This window comes from Aulonocara stuartgranti (assembly GCF_965226115.1).
Source record: "Aulonocara stuartgranti genome assembly, chromosome: 3".
NCBI lineage: Eukaryota > Metazoa > Chordata > Actinopteri > Cichliformes > Cichlidae > Aulonocara > Aulonocara stuartgranti.
Window position 1 is genome coordinate 31,193,848 of NC_138941.1, and position 21,879 is coordinate 31,215,726.

Below are 21,879 nucleotides of genomic sequence, written 5' to 3' on the forward strand. Positions count from 1 at the left end.
GGGCTCGCTCCTATTTAAATCTGAGATTTAAGGACTCAGCTCTGTTTTACAGATTTTGTGCCGTCTGATTTGGCAGGGGGCTGGAGCTTTCCTGCCAAAAACACAGATAAAGTGAATCAATAGCTGGCTGTTAAAAGTCCGGCACAGATCAACAGGTTTAAAACAGAACATTTGATCTGTGGAAAGTGAAGTAGCTTAAAGAGGCTTATCATGGCTTAGCCTGCAGTGTCCACTGCTCCTCTCTATGTTTCTCTTTTATCCTTACCCATCTCCAAAACTCGTGCCACTGTTTTGCTCTTTACAAAAACACTGATTTCTAAAATCACAGGTTGTTTTTTCTAATTAGCAGCCAAAGAGTAACAGCAAAGCAACATGTGACGATGTCTTACCACAGACTCCAAAATCAGCTTTATCTCGACCCTTGTGGTTTTCTTCTGAGACTCAGGTTGCAGGCAGGGCTCGCCGTCCTCCAGGGTGCTCTATCCTTCGCTCTTCTTTTGCTGTCAATTACAGATACTTTAAAGAAACCTCCAGCAGACCCTGCTATAGGTGCAGATGGTGGAAGTGGCTGTAGAAGCTCGTTTAACAGGACCACTGGTGATTCTTTTTCCCCTTTGAAATGCCAGTACGCTCTTCACGTCCTTCAGTTTCTGACCTGTGTCCGTCTCTCCAGTGTCTTCCTCCTCTCTTCAGTGAGGATTAGCTGTTACGTCAGGCTCAAGTAAGGTCAGGCAATCCAGAGATTAGATAGTTCAGGGTGACGTGTTGTAAGAGCAGCTCATTGGGTCTATTTTGATCAGGGAAGGGGAAAGTAGCTCATTTAGACGCTCAGCCTGGAATATCAGTTCAAGTTATGCTTTAGTCAGCTGTTGCAAGTCACCAGGAATGATTAGTTTGAGCAGTATTGATAGAATAATGCACTTTTTTAAGGTTTGTATAAAACTAGCTTTTTCAGACAATAAATATTCCCCACAGTGGTCTTAAATGTATGTTTCAGGTCTCTTCTGGATGACTGCCCTGTTTTGTTTTGACACTGATCGAACACAGCCGAGACTTTTCACTGGACCGCTGCTTTACAGAGCCGCTAGCTAGAAATCTTGGAAATTGTTTTGCAGACTTTTAAAATCTGACAGCCGGCTTATGAATCTGCGGGTAGCAACAACCAGGCTGTAGGTTGTACACAGAAACACAAAAACACTATAAACATATCCCTGATAGTGAGAACAGGCGAGATCATTGGAGCCTCTCTTCCCTCCATCACAGACACCGATCACACCGGCTGCATCTGGAAAGCCACCAGCGTCGTAGAGGACCCCACACACCCCTCACACACACTCTTCACCCTGCTGCCAAGAGATACTGGAGCATCCGGGCCAGACTGTGAAAGTTTGTTTCCCCCAAGCCGTCAAACTCCTCTTGTGTTGATTTTCTGTGACATGTAGCACCATGATCTTGGAGGAGCGCTGTCTCGCTTCACTGTGTACTGTACCACTGCACACGGTTGACAATAAAGCCACATGACTTGGTGCAAGTGAATCTTTATTTATTATTAGCCACTAGAGGGAGACATTATTCAACGTTTCCATATGCCTGTTCCCCACGACAAACATGAGCATGTCCAGAAATGTCACAAATAAAGCGCAGCATTGCAAACACACAGTCAGATGTAAGAAGCACACCTCACTGAACGTCAGGCCCGAGCTTAGAAAAGGTTAGAATTTCAATTTTTTAACGTCTAAACGTTATTTCCAGTGTTCAGCTGCAGCGTGTTTCATCAGACGGTGGCACTGTAAGCTAACTACCTGTGGTCACCAACAAATGTTTCAAGTCAAATCAAAATAATTCATCAAAAAGAAGCATACTGAATCAGTGTGGATGAACCCAGCAGCAGATTTCAGCAGAACAGCCTCAGACGCTTCTTTGGTTAAAGGTTGTAAAAGTCAGTGTCACACAACAATCAACAATCAAAAAACAAACAAACAGTGAAACGTCTTCCTGTTTTTCTTTTTATTTCTTTTTAGTTTCTAATGACATAATCACCACACAGATCAATACTAAGCGATCTTTAAAGCCACGTGTTGACACCTTAAACTTGAAGACAATGCAGTGTTTTAGGATTTTACAGTCAACAAAAATAAAATGTGTTAAAAAAAAGTCTATGGCAGATTCCGGTTTTGTGAAATCAGTAAAAAGAAAAAAGTGTTTTATGTAGAAAATTCTTAGTCTTACTCGTCAAAAGTACATCTGAGCACAGTTAAATTATAAAATCAAACCTTGTGATAAACACCCTCCCGTTCGTTGGCTGTGTAAACAAACCCAACACAAGCTCGCTCTGAATAAAAAACAGATAAGTTTCTGTGGAGTCCACAGACGTAGATGTGACGCGGCGGGTGAGATGTGGGAAATGGGTAAATTCAGTACCAGCGCCTGACAGCGCTTCAGTGTTTCCAGTGTGTCCTGACACAGACAGACAGGCTCTGCATGCTTGTGCATTCAGGTGACGAGGTGGCCGAGTGGTTAAGGCGATGGACTGCTAATCCATTGTGCTCTGCACGCATGGGTTCAAATCCCATCCTCGTCGAGCGGAGTTTTGGTTTTGTGGTGCTTTATACATACTGTTAAACCCAAAATCTAATATCTGCAAAACCTTCCACGTGCATTCTCAAAATGTTGTTCACTGAAATCCTTAAAACACTTCATTTAACCTTTTTCCACACCCGCTCCCACTATTTGGTCTTATGTGCTTTTATAACCCCCTCGCTCACACCCGTTCTCACTGGGGCCTTCCAGGACGGTTGAAAAACGGCTCAGTCTCTTCGGGCGTCACACCCGTCTCCCCGAAAAGGCTTCCAGTTGGTGCGGCTCCAATCAGCTTGGACGCTGAGCCCCGACGCCTCTGGATGATCACCAAAACCCCGATGATGAGCCAGAAGAAGAAGTTGATCCACACTGCCGTCTGAGAAGGAAACAACATGACACGCAAGATGTACTGGAGGCTCTTTTACCTAAATCTGAACACATATGCTATGCTAACTTTGACTACATCTCTTTATTCGTGGGTTTTTGTAGTGTTGCAGGACTCCAGTTCATAATAATGCTTCTTTATGTTAAGCATTACAGGAGCTAGTATGTGTGGACCATGTGACTCCAGCCAAAAGCATAAAATAAGTGAATGAAGTACCGACCTCGGCTTTATGTAGACTGCTGTAGAACCTCTCTCCATCAAGTGGGCTGGCCCATTTTTCAGACTGGGCTTTTTCACAACTTTGCACACAGAAAAACATTGAGCATTAGACAGTTTAAAAGAAATCCAGGGTTATGATTTAATTCATTTTGGATTTGTCTTATATGAATTTAGTCTTGATTATTGGTCACTGATTCTATGAACAAATAGAAAAACTGCAGGCAGTTTTGTCAGAGGAAGCAGTGGAAAGCTGCAGTTACATGACATCAAAGTAAGTGGGAGCTCAAAACAAGCAATTAAAAACTAACAACACCATGCACGTCTTTGCTTCTCTTTTAAGTGCTCGCCCTTTCAGAGGATTACAGTGTAGCCAAGGATGAAAAACTGTGTGCTGATGACATTTTTAAAAGGAAAAAGGGCATCCTGAAAGACAGACAAAGGCCAAGAGTAAAATAACTAGATGGTTATAACTAAATCTACCTTCATATGGCTTCATATAGAGCTCTAAGAGAACGTGGGCGGGTGGGTAAAGTGAAGCTTTGGAAAGGAGAAAAAGGGGGAAAAAAAACAGAAAACACACAAAGTGACGCTCCCTAGCTTTCAAATGTTATTTTCATTTTCATATGCGAGTGTTGACGAAAGCGTTTGGTCCTGTGCCAGGTGTGGATGAGTGCAGGTGTCACCTGGTAGTGTTGGGGACGTTTTTCGTGACAGACGAGCAGAGCGTGTCGCGCCCGATCTTCAACATGCAGCCCGTGACGAGCAGGAAGAACAGGAAAACGCCGGAGACGGCAATAATCACGTTCATCCACACATTCTCCCTGTGAAGGAGGAGAAAAAACAAGCAGATAAGAGCGGGAGAACAGCACTGTGCTCTTTAAAGTGAGGCAAAACAGAAGAAGGATGTCAAACTACAAAATGCAAGCTAATGTGTGATTGTGTCGCCATGCCGTGGTATGGCACATGCATCTCTGCTTCTCTGTATCAGCTCTGCAGCTTATTCTGTGCTACATCGCTACAACTTTAAGTTCAGCTTCAGGAGCTACTTAAATGATGCCAGTTTAAACCTCTGACAAAAATTCAACTTTTTCTAAGTGTATTTGTAGCTTCTTTTGCTTATGTTGGCTACAGAGAACAATGTTTACATGCACACTTATTTTCCTGGGTAATCAATCAGTTTAAACTAAAGAAATCAGCCTAAAAGTGCACGCAGACATCTGTTAAATTCTGTCTACGAGATGCTTAAAATATCCTTTCTTGCAGCTGGCAAATCAAGCTCAAAAGAACGACACAATGACAGAGCAGGCCAGCATTTATGCAATATTTGAAGGAAAACACTGACGATTAAAATTGTTTTTAAACCCACACAAACACTGCAACTCTGTACTTTGTCGTGAAAAACACACACACAGCATGTGGTCACCTTTTGAGTTCCCCTTCGCTGCAGAAAGTGTACACCCAGTACACAGACAGAGAGAAACACACCACTGCCACCATGATTGATATGGCCGACACAAAGTAACACAAAGAGGAGGATGTGGACGACTGGACTCCGATGAGCTTGGACGTGGCATTATAGCTGACCGCTCCGTACAGCATACAGTGACCTCCGAAATTACCCTGAGTAAAAAAGAGAGACAGAGGTTGGGAGGGGGTCACTAAAAAGCTTGAGTTCCGCTTCACCGTTTCAAGCGCTTTGCAGGATGCTACAATAAGCGCATCAACGGTTGCATCTGACGTCTATAAATGAGCAGCAGGGAGCCAAATTGGGCACGATAGGCGTCTGGGTCACATGATGAGCAAAGCATCGAGGTACAGTTAAAAACCTGCGCGCGCACACGCACGTTCACAATTTCACGTGCATATCACGCATTTCCGAGCGTCTGTTAAGCTAACACAACGAACAGTTGTTGACACACAACAATGCTCGTGTGACACTTCGCTAAAAGTTTGTGGTACATTTTTCGAGAAGTAACTTCTCCGATGTCTAGAGTCCAAAAACATTAAAAATATGGAGAAATTAGAGTTGAAATGCCGAAGGCAATGACAGAGTGGGCAGAACTGGACTGAAAGTGGAAGCGCGTGTCAGTTTTTTAATCCCTCGCGCTGCTTTTAATTACCGTGTAACTGCGCAGCTGTACGAAAACAATTATAGTAGCTTGAAAATATAAATCTGTAACACTGTATGCTGAATTATGTTTAAAGGATTTTTCTTCAAAAAATAAAATAAGAAGTTTGTTTCTTTTTTGCTAAACTTTCTGGGATAGACAAACGCACTACAAAGTAAGTCCACCCGGAAGAGGACGCGTACAACATGTAATATATGGAGCAGGTTAGTAAAACTTAGAAAAGTCACCTGGACGATGGTGACAGACGCTGCGGTAACAATCCCGCAGACAAAACAGCTGATGTAGAGACCCCACTCCAGCAACAGTAGCCCCGCTAACGCCATCATCCAGCAGCAGCTTAGTCCGCGTCTGCAGAGAAAAGAGCTGCCGTGAAGGTAGCAATAAAAAGGCAAACAACTTCCGGTTAGTTCCTTCACAATAAAATACCAAGCCTCCAGCAACCACGATTCGCAAATATTAAGAAGACAGTGAGTTGATTAAAAACATGGCAAGGCTAAGTAGTAAACGTGTCCGGGTTAATCAATAAAAAATACATGAAAATGTTTTCCATTAAGATTAACACGTGTCAGTTGTTTGTTTAAATAGACTGTACTCGTATTTAACCGCAGACTCCTAGAACATTGTGGAAAAAATGAATCAAGAAATAAAGAAATGTCTCATATATTTGTCACGACCTTGCCACACGTCTCAAAAACATGATTTAAAATGTTTTAAGCCTGACTTAACTTACCCGTGTGTTCTTCAGCTGGGTTATATTCTGGAGGTCAAACAGTTTGATTTCCGGTGATATTGTATCTTTTTTATTACCTTCACCCGCAGTCAAACAGTCCAAAGTGAAAATCGTACGTCCAAACTCTCTTCTCGATATTAGTTCGAGCAGCAATAGAAGCTTCCTCGGAGTTTCACCGCAGCGCGTGAATGCGTGAAAAACAGCTTACTTGTCACACGTGGACACTGCTTGTCATACAGGCCCTAGATCGTTTCTCTTCGCTCAATCAGTTGGTTTCATCTGATGACCCAGAAAGATAAACTGAAAGTCTACAGCTAGATATATGTGTTAATTCACTCATGTTAACGCCTATATTTATGCAATAATTATTTTTATTATACGGAAGCAAATACTGCATGTTTGCATTGTCTCAAATATGTAGATGGTTCAAGTTAGTCAAAGTCTGAGCTTCTCGAGGGTTATGAGGTATGAAATGCTAGAGTTAGACACAGTGTGTGTTTGTGTGTGTGTGTGTGTGTGTTGCTTCCTTCCCAGAATGCTTAATGAAACCTTGTGACTTTGTGTCCTGTGACCATGTCATTTTTATAGGGTATATGTCAAACATTTTAAGCCTGTCAGATTCACCTCTGCACTAATAATAAGCTTACTAATTCCTGACACATAGCCAGTGTTACATCATTCAAGGCTGACTAGAAATAACTGTTTTCTGTAATAACACGCCACACAATTTCTAATGATATGTCATTAGAAAGGAGCTTCAAAATTATGAATCAGCGCTGTTAGCTTTCATAGGAATTGTTTATGTGATTTACACCACTGGGTTACAAAAGTAAGTAGAAAAACAAATGGTATGTTGCAGAAGGTAATACAAGACAGAAGGTAATAAACTGATGAATGGATTGATAAATAGAAAGAAGTGAGGATTTTTCACAAATAATTCTTAAATGTGGACAAAGAAAGTCTTGCAAAAATACCAAAATAATACTACTATGTTGAGAATGTAACTTCACTTAACTAGGTGACTGGACTCATTGTTGGGGGAAAAAAAAAAGTAGACATGCCAGTGTGAGTTTGTGTGTGTGTGCTGCTGTCTCAGGAGGCGAGACTAAGTGGTGGGCAGAGCCATCACAAAGTATTAGTGTCAGTGAGCATGTGAAGGTGTTTTTAGATTGAAGCCTTAATGCATGCTGGCACAAATGTTGGACCCCAAGACCCAAACACTAGAAAGCTTCCGTTTGTCTATGTGTGTATCCACAAATCATCACACAAGCCTTGTATCTCTTTAATTCATGATAAGTTTAAACATCAAAATTCACCAAAGTCTGAACGAGGCACAGATCTACAGTAAAGAATACACTATGTACAATATAAAATAGAGGGACATAAAAGATTACAACGCAAAACGGAAATGTAGGAAACATGCACTTGATAACACGTCACGGATAGGTTGAGGCTGTCGGTCGACATTTTCTTGAAGAGAAACCCATCTTTCCTCGAGATAAAAGTCATGATATAGAGCGGAGAGAGTGAAAGTTTCCCCCTTTTGGAAAACAAATGTTGATATATACTGTATATAATTATATATACTTATTGTGCAAGTGAACTATTTAGATTAGCAACACTTTAAAAAGAATTCAAAAACATACGTAAATATATCAGCAATAAGAGCACATCAAGGAAAGAACAAAACATTAATTATACTGTTTTAAATTCAATATAATGTCCCTCTTGAAAGAACAGCTGTTTTGATTTGACTGCATGTACAAAAGCTTGATAATAATTTAATACTGAACAGAGAGATGAGAGGCATACACAAGCAGCAGAAACAAAAAAAAACAAAACAAAACCCACCGACCAGATCGTGCTGTGAAACAAGATCAACTTCATTTTGAAAATCTTAATCTTTTGAACTTCGGATGAAACGTGACGGTACGATGTTGTTGGAGAGAAAATAAAAATGAAAGATAAAATCCTGATGGAGAAGCCCACACACAAGGCAGCGTTAAAAGGTCATTTCATGATGAACGCCCCCTGAGGGAGGGCAGCCCTGAAATGTTTGAGTGTGATTGTTAAGTACTGTTTGTGCGAGATTGTTAATCATCGCACAGCAACATCGCTGCTTTATATTTAAAATGTTTAGCAGCGATTTTCCGAGTAGGAACACTGCTCATTAGTGATGAAGCCAGAGGAGCCGGTTACCTAATCGTAAAAGGTGATGCGCGATCGGACTGTGTGTCAGAGCGAATCTGAAGCTTTGACTTTTCTGGTTTCCAGCAGTAAGAACAGCATTCTTGCTCAAATTTGGATGTAAAGGTTGTCATTTTTTTTAATGAGACTTTAAAACGTTGTTTTAAACGTAAATATTATTTATGGCAGCATCCTAGAAAGTGGTTCTGGCCCTTAAACCAAACCAACCGGAGATAATTTATCTGAGCGTAACCGCACCTCCAGTTCTCTGTCTATATGTGACCCCCCCATTGCAACTACAAGCTGTTTGTTCTTGTTTTCTTCACTTCTCATTAGTACAGCGGGATTTGCCCGGCCCACGGGTCACCGTCAGTCCCCTCTGAGGCCTTCTCCAAACCACAGCCTCAATTCATCCTCAAGCCATGTTCCATTATCTACCAGAAATGGTGTCAAACCTAAAATGAGGATGTGGTCCCAGCTAATGAAACAGCAACTGAAAAATCAGCGGGGAAAGCAGTGCTGAATTTGAACCCTAACCCTCTTCAGTGAAACTGAAGCTTACGCCAACAACAGACCTGAAGCGTCTTATCATGTACGTTGGTGCTCTTGGAAACTGGAAGCTTTGCTATGTGACTGACTTTTGCGTCAATGTCCACACTAAAAAAAGAAAAGAGTCAATTTGTTCCCATGAACGTGAAGTTCAAAAATTGTATTTTGTGTCTATTTCACAAAACTACTGTGAGAGTGTGCTTTTAATAATAGCTTTAGATTTCATGCAAGCAGCTGGCTGCTGAAGAATGTTTGGAGAAGGAATTCCTGCTCTGTCCATTTTAATTCAATGGTATGGTCACGTTCCTTGATAAGTGCGGTCACAAGACTGCAGCACTGGGGGATTGCTGTTGAGCCTGTATACAAAACCTGCCTGTCAGTATGAGAAAGTGTATGTATTCCTCTGCAAGTCAGTCGAAATTCTGTAATAGTTCTAAATGATCTTTTGGATGGTTACATATCAGTTTGCGATGTCTGAAATGTACCAGTTTCTGAATGATTTATGCCTTGTTTTAGTCAAATTATGTCTGAGCATGCATTTGTGCACACGGACCAGATAAAAGCTGTGCAATCATTAGCCAACTGGACAACCTGGCAGCCTGAATGCATCTGGTAGAGGACTGTCAAGTTTACAGATAATTTTGTATATTCCTTTCTTCCAGCAGGGGTCGCTGTCTCTCCCCGTCCAAATGGCTGAGTAAAACTCTCTCAGAGCCACTTCAGACACCTCGATGAACCTCTCTGGAACCTGCACACAAAAATATGATGTCAAGGAGGAAATGTTTATTAGGAAGTCTTCTGGAAGAGAAAAATCCATTTTCGCTTTAGTTTAGTATCTGAATCTGTCAGTCACATATCTATCTACCTTATCTAAAGGGATTTAAAACTGAGAAACTTGTGTTTTTCAGAGAATGTGAGGTTTTGATTGTCTCTGTACTTTCTAAAAATCTCATAAGCGTTGTTGAGCAGTGAATAGTTTCACAGGAAGAACATTAGAATACCTGTTATTATAATGTGCATTCAGTGCACCCTCACAGGTGTTTTCACCCACTTTGGTAAAATACAGACTGTGACTTTGATTGTCTCTGATTCCACTGTTTGTCTGAACGCGTCTGTCAAAGCAGACAGCTTTATCACAGCACGTAGAGACTTCTCATTGATTATTGTTAATAAGTGGACCTATTCTTTCGCCGCTATGACGGAAAACACGTTAGAAGCGAACACGATCTATTCACAGCTGAACCGCACATAGCTTTAAGCCGAGCTGAGGCTCAATCAAATAATAAACTCACAAAAATTTTTGTAGGCGAGAGTGACTTTTCAGACTCGAGCAACCTTGTGACTTTGTTTTTACGATCACAGAGGTGATTCGGTTTTTCAGCGCTGCCTGAACGTTTCCCGGGATACATTGTAGCCATAGTAGTTTTCGCGTTCTCAATACCTTTTTAAATCCAATGACGTCTGACAAATAACAGATCACCTTGGGTGATAAAATTAATCATCATCTGTAGAATTGGAAACTAATGTGCGATGATTGTTTTATGATAGTGTGTGTCCTTCAGCAGGTCAGTGAGATATAACAGTGCTTCATTTTCTGTTTCCTTTTCATGCACAAACTCATACAAGTAAAATAATTTCTCTGCTCACTAAAGGTAATAGCACATTACACGAAATAATAACCCCAAGCTCCAGTGCTTTTCATTTCAGCGGTGTAGTATCTTTTTATTGTATATCTTCATCTTTATGCTATACATGATTTATTGAGGTTTATTTCCTCCTTAGACTTATCGTCTGCTCTGAGCTTACCAATTAATATCAGATCAGGACCTCATTCAGAGTCCAAGCAGCAGCCATATCTGGCACTTTATTGACCTCTGAAGGACAAAACAGCTTGAGTCTTGCCATCCTCACCTGGTTTGCAAAAAGTGGGACTTTTATTTGATTTTCAATAAGAATGGCTCAGTACACGCATTAAATGTTTTTAAGAACTGTTTGCTCAAGAAGGTCAAACAGCTCAGATCAAATGATCTTAACTCAAAGGACCGCTGAGCTTAAGAAAATCAGCAACGGCTTGCGTTAGGCATGTATGTGAACCTTGAAAAGCATTCCAGATGACAATCTATAAAAGACATCAAAAACAGAGTGCAAGTTATCCTTCAATACATGACCCAACACCGTGACACTGTAGACAGCACTTTAACTTGATTGGTATTTACTTTTAAACACAGGAGCACTGCATAAAGATCCATAATCCATTAGCGATGTACTTAGGGCTGAGGAGTATTCACATCCCCACCCAAGGACTGAGTCCAGTCGTACAACGGGTAGGCTGAAAGCTGCAACTAGAGCGTCTCCTCACCTGGTAGATGTTGCTTTTATTGTAGTGCATGTTCAGTATGCGGTAAAGCTCCGTATCACGTCCCACTCGCAGCTGACTCTCTCGGCTAATACGAGGCGCACCATCCCTGTGTTACAGAGACAAACAAACTCATTTAAATACACTCACAATAAAAAACAGATAAGAGAACCATGTATAATTTACATAAATGATATTCAGCTTCAGTTTGTTTCTGACTTTTTGCAGTCATGTTTTATGCCCATTGCTATTTGTTTTACTCGCTACCATCATGAGTTCACATCAACATGGCCACAGTGTCTAAACACCTGAGCACTCGCAGAAAAAAAAAATCTATATTTTTATTTTTATTTTCCGACCTCTTAAATCAAGCGATATAAAAAATGCAGACATCTATTTCTCAGCTGCAATGGTTCGTTTGATTATAGCAGAACTGAATATCTGTCATGGAGGAAACCATGATGCTTCATGCGGTTCCAAAGTCAATCATGCGATGTGTGATTCTCTATTTCTAAAAAAGTTATATATGATGTCTGATGTATAAATCAGACTTTACTTCAGCTCGTCTAACAGGGGCAACATGTTCACACTCATAAGGCTCACTGAAACAATGAAAGTACTGCGAATAAAATGAGTTTAACATGAACCAGTGCCAACCCAAACCGACCGGGTGAGAGCCTCGCGGACAGCCTGGCGTGCAAAGCGCTCCATCTGGATGTAGAAGAACTCTCTGAAGTTACTGAACCATTTAATCATCTGGGAGGTCACACAGCGATTAAACTAGACCATGGATGACAGGAGAGGAAGTGAGCAGGTGAGGACAGCAAGAGAACAGTGCTTTTTTAAACACTTACAATGATATGCTAAATTAACCTGACTTGAGCTAACTTAATTGCACTTTGTTTGTTATGTCAAATTACATTCAAAAGACATTGTATGCCCCCCCCTTTCCCCACCCCTTAGTGGTCATTAAAGTAAATGACCTAATCTAAGGTTTTCTGTTGACACAGACTCCAAGAGGAGAAATAATCTCTGCAACTCCACACTGTTTATGCTTCTAAATCACTGTAAACTTGCAGATTGTATCAGATAATACCACCTTATTAAGAGATACCCTGTAATAATAATTTATCGCAGCATATGCATTTTTAAGTGCAGCATGGATGTGAATTAAAATAGCATTTGTTTTATTCATTGAAACATTTTACTCATATGGAGAAGTAGTTGTAACCAGTAGGTTAGTTAATATTATCATTACGTCAGTAAATGGGGTATCTGCAATCTAACTTCCAGTCTTTTGGAACTTGATTGAAATATGGAAACAAAAACGTCTGGGATGCTGTCGGCAATATGTGACAGTTTTGGCGTTTGCGCATGGCCGGTTAGCTCAGTTGGTTAGAGCGTGGTGCTAATAACGCCAAGGTCGCGGGTTCGATCCCCGTACGGGCCATGTACGTTTTCAAGCAGTTGAGCACCTTTAAACAACTGATTTTCGCTTTATTTGCAGAAGAAAATCTCATTAAAATGAAATGAAAAACACCTTGAGCTTTGAGACCCGACATGTCCAACAGTGACATCAGCTTTTTAACTTATCCACAAAATTTCCAAAAATAACTCGTGAGCTGTGCAGCTCTGGCCGTGCTCCACTAACATCCACTGCGACGTGGCCGGTTAGCTCAGTTGGTTAGAGCGTGGTGCTAATAACGCCAAGGTCGCGGGTTCGATCCCCGTACGGGCCAGTTCCGGATTTTATGAAGCACCAACCACTACATACGTATAATACACATGTTAGCGCTTGGACATTTTTTCAGAGTAAATATTATATGGACTCTACTGCATCTATACTGATATAATACATCAAATCAAACCACAGCAATATGGGTACATTGGCTACAAGATTCAAGCACTTTTATATACATGTTACACCATCAGTAGTGAGCAGTTTTTTTTTTTACTTTGTGTCTCTGTATTATCACTGAAGATTTTATTATATCTGAATACTTGGAGTGCACAAATGTCCTGGTTTTCCCCCAGTATATCACTGGTTAATTAGGTGATTTAAGTGATGGCCTTACAATAATTGCAGTCTTACAGTCAATTTAAATTTTTTTAGAAGATTGTTCAAACTGTATTTGTTTAGGCTACAGTATGTCTCAAAAGTCATTCAAGGACTACTCATTTCCTTGAAACTCCTAAAAGACCTCACAACTATAACACAACTGAACTTATGTAGTAATGAAAGATTTGAATAAATTCAAGATTCTTCGAAGCAGCAGCATTTGAATACTTTTGGGGGATTCGTGTTATCTGAAGCAGCGCTGCATCATTTCAAATCAAGACCTTAAAGATGTGCCTCATTGTCTTGTTAAAAGAAAACAATGTAGCTACGAAGTGCAAAACAAACACTCGTTAAGTGCTGTCTTCAATTATAAATGAATTGCTAACAGCGTAATCTGAAAACCCCACGTGGTAGCAACCGCACGCACACATCATCTATTCATCTTAGACAAAGGAATTGAGGTTGGAACCCACCACTATCAAATTTGGACTCACCAGACCACAGCCCAGATATCCACTAGTCTAATGCTCATCCTTTATTATGCTTACTTAATACTAAATTGTAAAAAAAAATTAAGAAGTACAAAATTCTTTCAGCAATTTGACCCAAACGCCTGATAATTTCCTCAAAACAGCTAATCTTAAGATTCTAGGAAGCAGTGTGGTGGGCACTAATTTTAGGGCTGTTAACTGGAGATTTCAGAAGCTTTTAAGTCTCTGCAGCAGTAATAACTTCTGGTCCTTCTTCCCTCAGTTGTAAACACCACGCCTGTTCGAAGAAACCTTTAAAGTCTTTGTAATATATGGACTCACATTCATGTCTTAAAGAAATGCTGGACAGTCAATTCTCCTTCCGTAGTCATAATATCCAATACTACAGCAGCCAAACTGGCCTAATTGGCATTTCATAGCTGTGACGTCGTCCGTATTGTTTTAACAATGTAGAAAAACCTTCAGTGAGCAGGCGTGTAAAACGCAGTGGCTGATATACTGCCGTGTGACTTTGAGGTGTGTTAAAAAATAATCACTTTGAAGTGAAATTGTCGTTCCAGCACTGAGCTGGTGTACACACACCTTGACATCAGGGAAATATGTCTTGAGCGTGTTGGAGCTGGGATAGCGAGTGTAGAAGAACATGAGCTTGGCTTTCTTCAGATGGCAGGGTGACAAGCCCTCCTGGGTGTACATATGAGGTGAGTTAAGGAGATACATGTTTAAACACACAAACACACACACACACACACACACACACACACACACACACACACACAAACCAACACAGCTCTCATCCTCATTCTTTCAAGCACACTGACAAAAGGATATCCCCCCAGCAGTCAGGTAGAGCTCTCCTCCATCCATCCCTCCTCCTCGCATGCCCCCATCTCCCCTCATCACTCGCTCCCTCTCTCTCCCCCCGTGCGTGTGGCGTGCAAGCGACGGGTCCAGGTGGCCGAGCAAGGGGAGCGGGGGGAAGGAGGGGTGAGACGATGGGTGGGAAGAGAACTCCAAGAAAGGGTCAGAGTTCAGGTAGTCTTTGCGGGATGACGGGAGGTGGGGGAGCTGAGGGTGGTGGAGTGAGCGGGAGAAAAGCTGCTGCATTGAGTAGTGGAGCAAGGGGAGAGGGAGAGGAGGGGGCGGAGGCGGGGGAGGAGGGGGAGGCGCAGGGAAAGAAGAGGAGGAAGAAGAGGAGGAGGTTGAAGACGGGTGGAAAGAGGAGGAGGAGGAGGGATCCTTGGGCTGAGAGGCTGGAGGCAAGAGGGGAGGGTGAGAAAGGGGAGGAGGACGAGGCAAAGAAGGGTGGTGCAGGGAGAGGTTTGGGTGAGAGGGATTGAGGTGAGTGGGGAGAGGTGGGCCAAGGAGTGGGTAGGCCTTTCGCGTGTCAGGTGACCTTTGAAGAGTCAGTGGCATCGCTAAATCGGACGGTTCAGTCCGACGGGGTGGTCGGGGGGGCAGGGCGCTCCCGTTGCTCATCTTGTGGAGCTGCTTCTCTCTTTCTCCGTCCTGCCCTCTTGTTTTGTCCTCCTTATCGCTCATTGTTTCTTCTCTTCTTCCTCTCGTTAACAGCCCCATCCACACTGCCTTCTCCTTCCCTCCGTCGCTTCCCGGATCAGATGGGAGAAAAGAGATGGCAGCGGGAGGAGAGGAAGGAGCGAAATCGGTCATCTCGGTGTAAAGGCGGAGAACTCGGTCGATGACCCGGGCCACAGCGCTGCCCAACTCCAGCTTCAGCGCCGCGGCAAACTTCTGCCCTCCCTCCTCACTCTCGTCATCTATCCCGCCATCCCAGTCTCCTCTGACCAAACCTCCGCAGTCCAGCCACAACCCCGATCCCTCCATCACACCCTCCAAGTGCAACCCTCCTCCTCCTCTTCCTCTCTCCATCCTTCTTTCTCGGTCTTTTTGCAGCTCCTCTTTCCGTTTGTGGAAGCTGTCGAAAGGGGACTCGGAAAGCAGGGAAAATGATTCCTTTTCCATCTCTCCGCCATCAGTGTCTTCCTCATCGTACATCCCTTCTGTCATGTCCTCCTCCTCTATTAGCCCTACATCCTCTTCTCTCCCATCAACTCCACCGCTGCTTCCGTTTCTGCGCTTCCTTTTCTTCTCATCCTCGGCCATGTGCTTTTCCCCAAAAGCTCTCCACACTTTCTCCTGCAAAGCCTGCAGTCTCTCCCTTGCCTCCTCCAGCTGTTCTTTCAGCTCTTCCCTTTCCCTTCTCCTCTCTTCCCTCCCTCCTTGTTTGCCTCCCTCATCGGCCTCTCCATCCCTCTGTCGGTTCTCCAGCTTCATCCTCTTCACTTTCAGGATGTCTTGATTCCATTCGACTGCGAGAGCCGCGTCATTGTGCCTCTTCTTAACCCCGAGCAAGTCGTCCTTTCCCTCTATCGCCCCCTCATCTCCCCCTTCCATTCTTTGCTCCACGTGTCCATCCCTCTCTCCTTCATCTTCCTCCACATTTCTGTCCTCCAGGTGTCTGTGTGTGCTCAGGCTTGTGTTCAGCAGCCCTCCAATCCTCCTGGGGCCTCCACCCGGCTGGAGGAGATGGTGGATCAGTGGAAAGCCGGGGGGTCTAAAGGCAGGAGTAAGGCGGCCAGCATTAGGCTGAGGATGGATTCCAGCAAGATCTGTGGAGTTGAGAGTTGGAGCAAATGTATGTATCTGGGGAGCAGAATCATCAAAAAGATCTGTGGGTGAATCCATGGCTGTAGAGAGGCAGAAGGGACACAAAGAGACACAATAAGGATTATAATTGCTGCATTTGTGATATTTTGAGTAGTAGCAAGTGTTTTGCAGCCAAATGAAGTTACATACATGAGGTTAAATTTCATACCAATAATTAAGATGACCATAGGTTTGTGTGTAGTGCTCAAAGTGCTACATGCTTTAGTATTTAATTTAATATTTAAAGCTCAAAACAGAAAAGAAACAGTTTTTAATCAGAGTACAGCATTAAATCAGTCAACCTTATTGGATAATGATATTGATTATAGTGGAAATAATAAGATAACCAGCAAAACCAAATCCAGGAGACAGGTAGTTACTCTAGAAGAGCTGGACAGTGCCCTAGAAGGTCTTTAACCCATCTGCAGGACCGGTATCTGCTCCTTTGTGCAAGGAGGAAAAAGATGAGGACTATGAGTACTGCAAGAACTACAAAATGACCTCCAGCAGGCCACTGGTGTGAATCTCTCTGACCACACAATCAGAAACAGACATCACGAGGGTGACCTGAGGGCCTGACATCCTGTAGTGGGCCCTGTGCTCGCTGCCTGGCAGCTTGGAGCTCAATCGTCATTTCCTATAGAATACCAGAATTAGCAGGGCGCCCTGTGGTTTTCACAGATGAGAGCAGATTCACCCTGAGTGTAGGTGATAGATGTGAAAGGGTCTGAAAAGCCGTGGGGAACATTATGCTGCCTGTAACATCATTCAGCATGACGAGTTTGGTGGTGGGTCAGTGATGATCTGGGGAGGCATATCAATGGAGGGATGCAAAGACCTCTGCAGGCTAGGCAACAGCACCCTGACTGCCATTGGGCATGGGGATAAATCCCACAAGCACATGGGGGCCATACAAATGAATTCAGTACTCCGTAGGTTGATCATTTTCACTTACGTCAAACATGGCATCATTCATTTCTAACACATTACCCAGTCGATAACAGTATAGGTATACAGCATGATTGTTTTTGAGCAGTGTACAATTGTGCTGGCGGGGTGTGGTTTCTGGGCTCAGTCACAAGAGGGAGAGTTGAAGCAGTGTGTTTGGGGGAGTAGTGTCTGATGAAGAGAGCAGCAAACCTGTTGGGCATGTCTAATTAACCTCTCCTCTGACAGTAATTGTGGGGCCGGAGACGAGAAAACACAAAACTGTTAGCAGTGAACCCGAGAGGCACACAGAGAGCCAAAGATCGAGTATAAAAAGTGTGTGAATAAAACCGTGTATAAAACACACCTTTCTCGCCCGTCCTTACTGGGGACCCTGTCACCAAAATTTTTACTGTATAAAGAAGAAACAGGTCTTACTAAAAAGGTTTGTAGGGCTTTTTTATGTGGATTATCTGCTCTGGTTGCTTTTCATTTTTTTCCAATGTCATTTTTAGTTCCATTCAATTGTAGCACACTGCAGTAAGGGCAAAAATCTCAGAGGCTGTTTTGGTTGCATAAATATCTGCTAGATAGCAAATGTTTCTGTTTATCTGTGACTACACTTGGTTGACAGTGAATGAGTGCCCATCGCAACAATATGGCTGGAACGTTACCTGGACAGCAAAACAGGTCACTGGTCTATTGCAGGACACAATCACTTTCACTTTAATAGCAAAAAGAAACAACTCCAATGTATTTGTATAGAGCTAAACGTTCATTGTGGCAGTGTTAAAGAGAGTACATTTAGCTAGAAAGCACGGAAAAGATCAGTTTCATCAGTGAGGGAAGCGACATCCTGTGGCACCAACTAAGACCTAATGGAAGGGTTAACATCTGGCTCATGATCTTTGTCACATATCGCCCTCCTCTCTTCAGGCTGTCCTTCCTGTTGTGCTTGAACGTGTGTTGTCTTAGACAGTGCAAGTATCAAAGAAGACTATATGTGAGAAAACTGAGGAAGATAAATGCACATAGATGTGGATCACGCACAATAACAGAAGTTTGGAAAAAAAATACAAAACACTGTATGGTGGAAAATTTAGGTGCTTATTACACTCCCAGGCTAATGCTATATGGCTTGCCTAGAATTCCTGGAAAAGGTTGTAAAGCAGAGACCAGTGAATGCCAGGCTTATAAACGACAGTACATCTCACTGTTTAATCAAGATCAAAAACACACATCCCAGTTCCTATTTTATATCACTGTGTAACCTCATTTCTGCCCCGATACCCCTTTTCCTTCCTCTCCATTCCTCTCTCATCCTCTCTTCCTCCTCTCTCTGTTATCAGTTCAGGCAGCTTGTTAAGCACTGTTTGATCAGAGTGTTTACCGTCAAACACACACATGAACACACAGACACACACACACACACTTTTGCACAAAAGCAAAAGAGGCTTGAGAGAGGGCTAACAATGGTCAATGGTCCTTGTGGAGTGAAATAGAGTGAGAGCAGCATGTACGTAGTGTGTGTGCATATGCAAGTGTGTGTGTGTGTGTGTGTGTGCATGTGTGTGTCTGTGTGCCTACGTGTGCATGAGCAGTAGTCCTACTTAGCTTTGATAACACCGCTAATCCACTTCAGATGGATACACTACAGCTCACTGAACAGATGTAAGGACAGGACAGATGTAAGGACTGACAGAGGTACAGGAAAATACAGAAAATATGAACACACACACAAGGATGCACAAACACACACATCACAAAAAACAATAGCTAGACAAAACAGATAGATAGATAGATAGATAGATAGATAGATAGATAGATAGATAGATAGATAGATAGATAGATAGATAGATAGATAGATAGATAGATAGATAGATAGATAGATAGATGGTGAAACATGAAGAGAATAATCCTCCTATAAATAGCTAAATATCAATTATTCAAATGCCCTCTCCTCTCTACTATAATACAGCCCAGATGGCAAGCCAACCAATGGGCTTATAACAGGGACAGATTAGCTTTTCAAAGCCAGTGCAAGCTGCACAAAATATGAGCAATGACTATGAAAGCCATTAACCACTAGATTAGGCTTAAGAATGGTGCTCTTGGACTGCCGGAGCTGTCACTGGGTAGACTGACAAGAGCGAAAACACACATGAAACAAAGCACAGATAACGCACTGGTATTATATGATCCATTTAAGTATGTTATATTGGAAAATTACATTCAAAAAGTTCATTTTCTAACATTGGAAAATAATAACATATTGGTTACTAAAATGTTCCTAATACTGGGTTGCAACCATACTTGTCGAATGAAATTTCTTTTAATTAGCGTATTTTTAAGCAGAGCTGGATAAATGTAACTCATAACTATGGATTTATAACATACACAATCAAAAATATTAGCTAAGGACTTTTTTATGTTATAAATTATTTGGGTCAGTCATTTTTCGGGGCCATTTCTTTCCCCCGTTCACATAGGTTATATTCTATCTATCTATTTGCGGCGTAATTATATCACTTTGAATAATTAATAGAGTGTTTAAAGCCTCCGCGTGGCAACATCTGCTTTGGCGACTCTGACGCACGAGCGGTCAGTTTGTGCGGGTGCGCGCGCGCGCGTTGTGCGTCCTGTGACTAATTGGCAGCGGCGGACTAATGTCGCAGTATGAAAGAAAATATAAACAGAGCGAGATAGAGGCGAGCAGCTCGAGCAGACGCTGACCTTCGTAGCTCTTTAAACGCCGTAAAATGTCAAATATGTAAGGCAGAGGTTTGAAGTTTAAAATGAACTTACTCTCAGTCACAGAGAAGAGCTCCAGCGGTTCCCCGAAGCCTTCCAACCCCAACGGCCGTTTCTGTGCGCTCTGTCTCGGTTGGTTGTCTCCTGCTGTCACCGGACGGGCCTTGGACATCGGTGCGGGCAGACAGGAACCAGTCAGCAGGAGGATTCCTGCTTTTTCCCGCTTCCCTCTTCTCTGGATTTGTTCCGTAACTCTCTCAGTTTTCCCTCACTCGTCAAACGCCTCCTCTTTACTCTAGTTGTGTCACTGTGCAGGTTTTTCCTCCCTCGCCAATCCATCTATCTCTGGCTGGCATCAACCTCACGCGCTGCACCCGGTGTGGAGTGGCGCGCGGTGGGCGGGCAAGCGGGCTCGAGAGCTGTCCACTTGACAGTCCGGTCCCTCCCATGTTGGCAAGACCCCCAGTATGCACACACATACACACACACATACACGCACTGTGCTGTATTAAATCGTCGCTTCATTTGAAATTAATTGGCTTTTATATAATTCACGTAGCAGTTTGTGACAGAAGGCTACTTATCCACAGACGAGCCCATAAACATGTTAAGGGGAAATTACTCTGACCAAAAACCGAGAAGCATTTTTTCAGTTTGTGTTACAGTAGTGATGCCACAGACCTTCAGCAGCACATTCTCTGCACTGCGAAGGTTTTATTTACCGCCGACTGTCACCCGGTCAGTCATTAATAGTTTTATCTGACCACAGGAATCTGTCTGTGAGATCCAGCACCCCTGAGCATAAAGACAAACACAGCAGAGTATCTAAAGACTCTCTGTCTAAATGCATTCATTTTTAACATGTGGCAGCTTTAATCCGATTTTACACTAATTATGTGAATTTAACAGTGTAAATGTGGATTTATAGGATGCCTTTAAAATGCATAGGTATAATATTTGGAAGCAGCAGTGCAAAGGTACCCATGTTCAGTGGACCATAATGGTCTGTTTTTTTTACAGATGTCCTTGCTCTACTTCAGCTTGCCTGCTTTAATTACACAGACACCCTGATAGCAGGGAAACATTTTGCTTTAACTTCAGCAGCACTTAGTAACCTGTTGCTGGGAATGTCACCCACCCAAACCCACCACTAAACTGTTCGCAGGCTCTCCCAATGAGACCAGGGTCCGCTTTCAAACTGCAAATTTTTGGTGTTAATTTTGTATTTTTTCTTTTCACGGATCACCTAAATCACGCCCCCCCCCCCCCCCCCCCCCCCTTACCCCAACACCTCTGCCTCATCCCATCTCTTCCTTTCTCTACTTCTGATTAAAACTGGTTATGCACTGAGTGAAAGGTCGCAGTTGTTATGGAAACAAGGCTTGTAACAAAAGCTGGACACATGGGTGCAGAGGGAGAGAAAGAGGGGAGAAAGATGGAGAGAAAAAGAGGGAGACATATCTGAATAAACATAAACGCGCGGAGAGGAGGAGAGGGCAGGAAAGAGAGGTAGGGAGAGGTCTGAATAAATAAAAACATATGCAGAGGGAGGAGGAACGAGAGATGGCGAGGTCATGAAATAATGGCTCCATCTGCAATAATAAATAACAAAAGATAATGCTGGGTTTTTGTCATTCTAGGAAGGCGTTTGAGGAACAAAGGTGTGTGTGTGTGCGTGTGTGTGTGCTGTGAATGTGCGACCGTGTGTGTGTGTGTGTGTTTGGACAGAGTGGGAGAATGCAATTGATAGATAATACATGGATCTGGTGCACAAGCTGGAGAATACTAAAAAGCACAAATTGTTCACAGAAAAGCGTACCAAAAAGCCTAAAATTGTGTGTCTGTCTGT

General features: G+C 42.8%; 2 protein-coding genes across 2 annotated transcripts; both read right to left on the minus strand.

Moving 5' to 3' along the window:
* Nucleotides 1–1,985: 1,985 nt before the first annotated feature.
* tmem179ba (transmembrane protein 179Ba) lies at nt 1,986–5,676 on the minus strand. Its single transcript, XM_082523652.1, has 5 exons — nt 5,541–5,676; nt 4,608–4,804; nt 3,868–4,005; nt 3,186–3,264; nt 1,986–2,956 (listed from the first exon to the last, which is right to left on the minus strand). The coding sequence occupies exons 1-5, from the start codon at nt 5,637–5,639 to the stop codon at nt 2,774–2,776; spliced, it is 696 nt and encodes a 231-aa protein (XP_082379778.1). The 5' UTR covers nt 5,640–5,676; the 3' UTR covers nt 1,986–2,773.
* A 1,633-nt stretch (nt 5,677–7,309) lies between these two features.
* Nucleotides 7,310–20,474, minus strand: prox3 (prospero homeobox 3). The gene is given in 7 exon segments (XM_082525958.1): nt 7,310–9,527; nt 11,139–11,244; nt 11,803–11,915; nt 14,268–14,369; nt 14,503–14,514; nt 14,517–16,393; nt 20,085–20,474. Coding segments are annotated over 7 exon segments (2,502 nt in total). The 5' UTR covers nt 20,203–20,474; the 3' UTR covers nt 7,310–9,353.
* Between the last annotated feature and the right edge of the window lie 1,405 nt (nt 20,475–21,879).

Excerpts from the sequence above, each read along its gene's own strand:
- tmem179ba (XM_082523652.1), bottom strand. The coding sequence starts at position 5,639 with ATGATGGCGTTAGCGGGGCTACTGTTGCTGGAGTGGGGTCTCTACATC. Across the intron at positions 4,805-5,540 it reads CGTCTGTCACCATCGTCCAG|GGTAATTTCGGAGGTCACTG; the intron begins GTGACTTTTCTA and ends TTTTTTACTCAG. Across the intron at positions 4,006-4,607 it reads AGCGAAGGGGAACTCAAAAG|GGAGAATGTGTGGATGAACG; the intron begins GTGACCACATGC and ends CCTCCTTCACAG.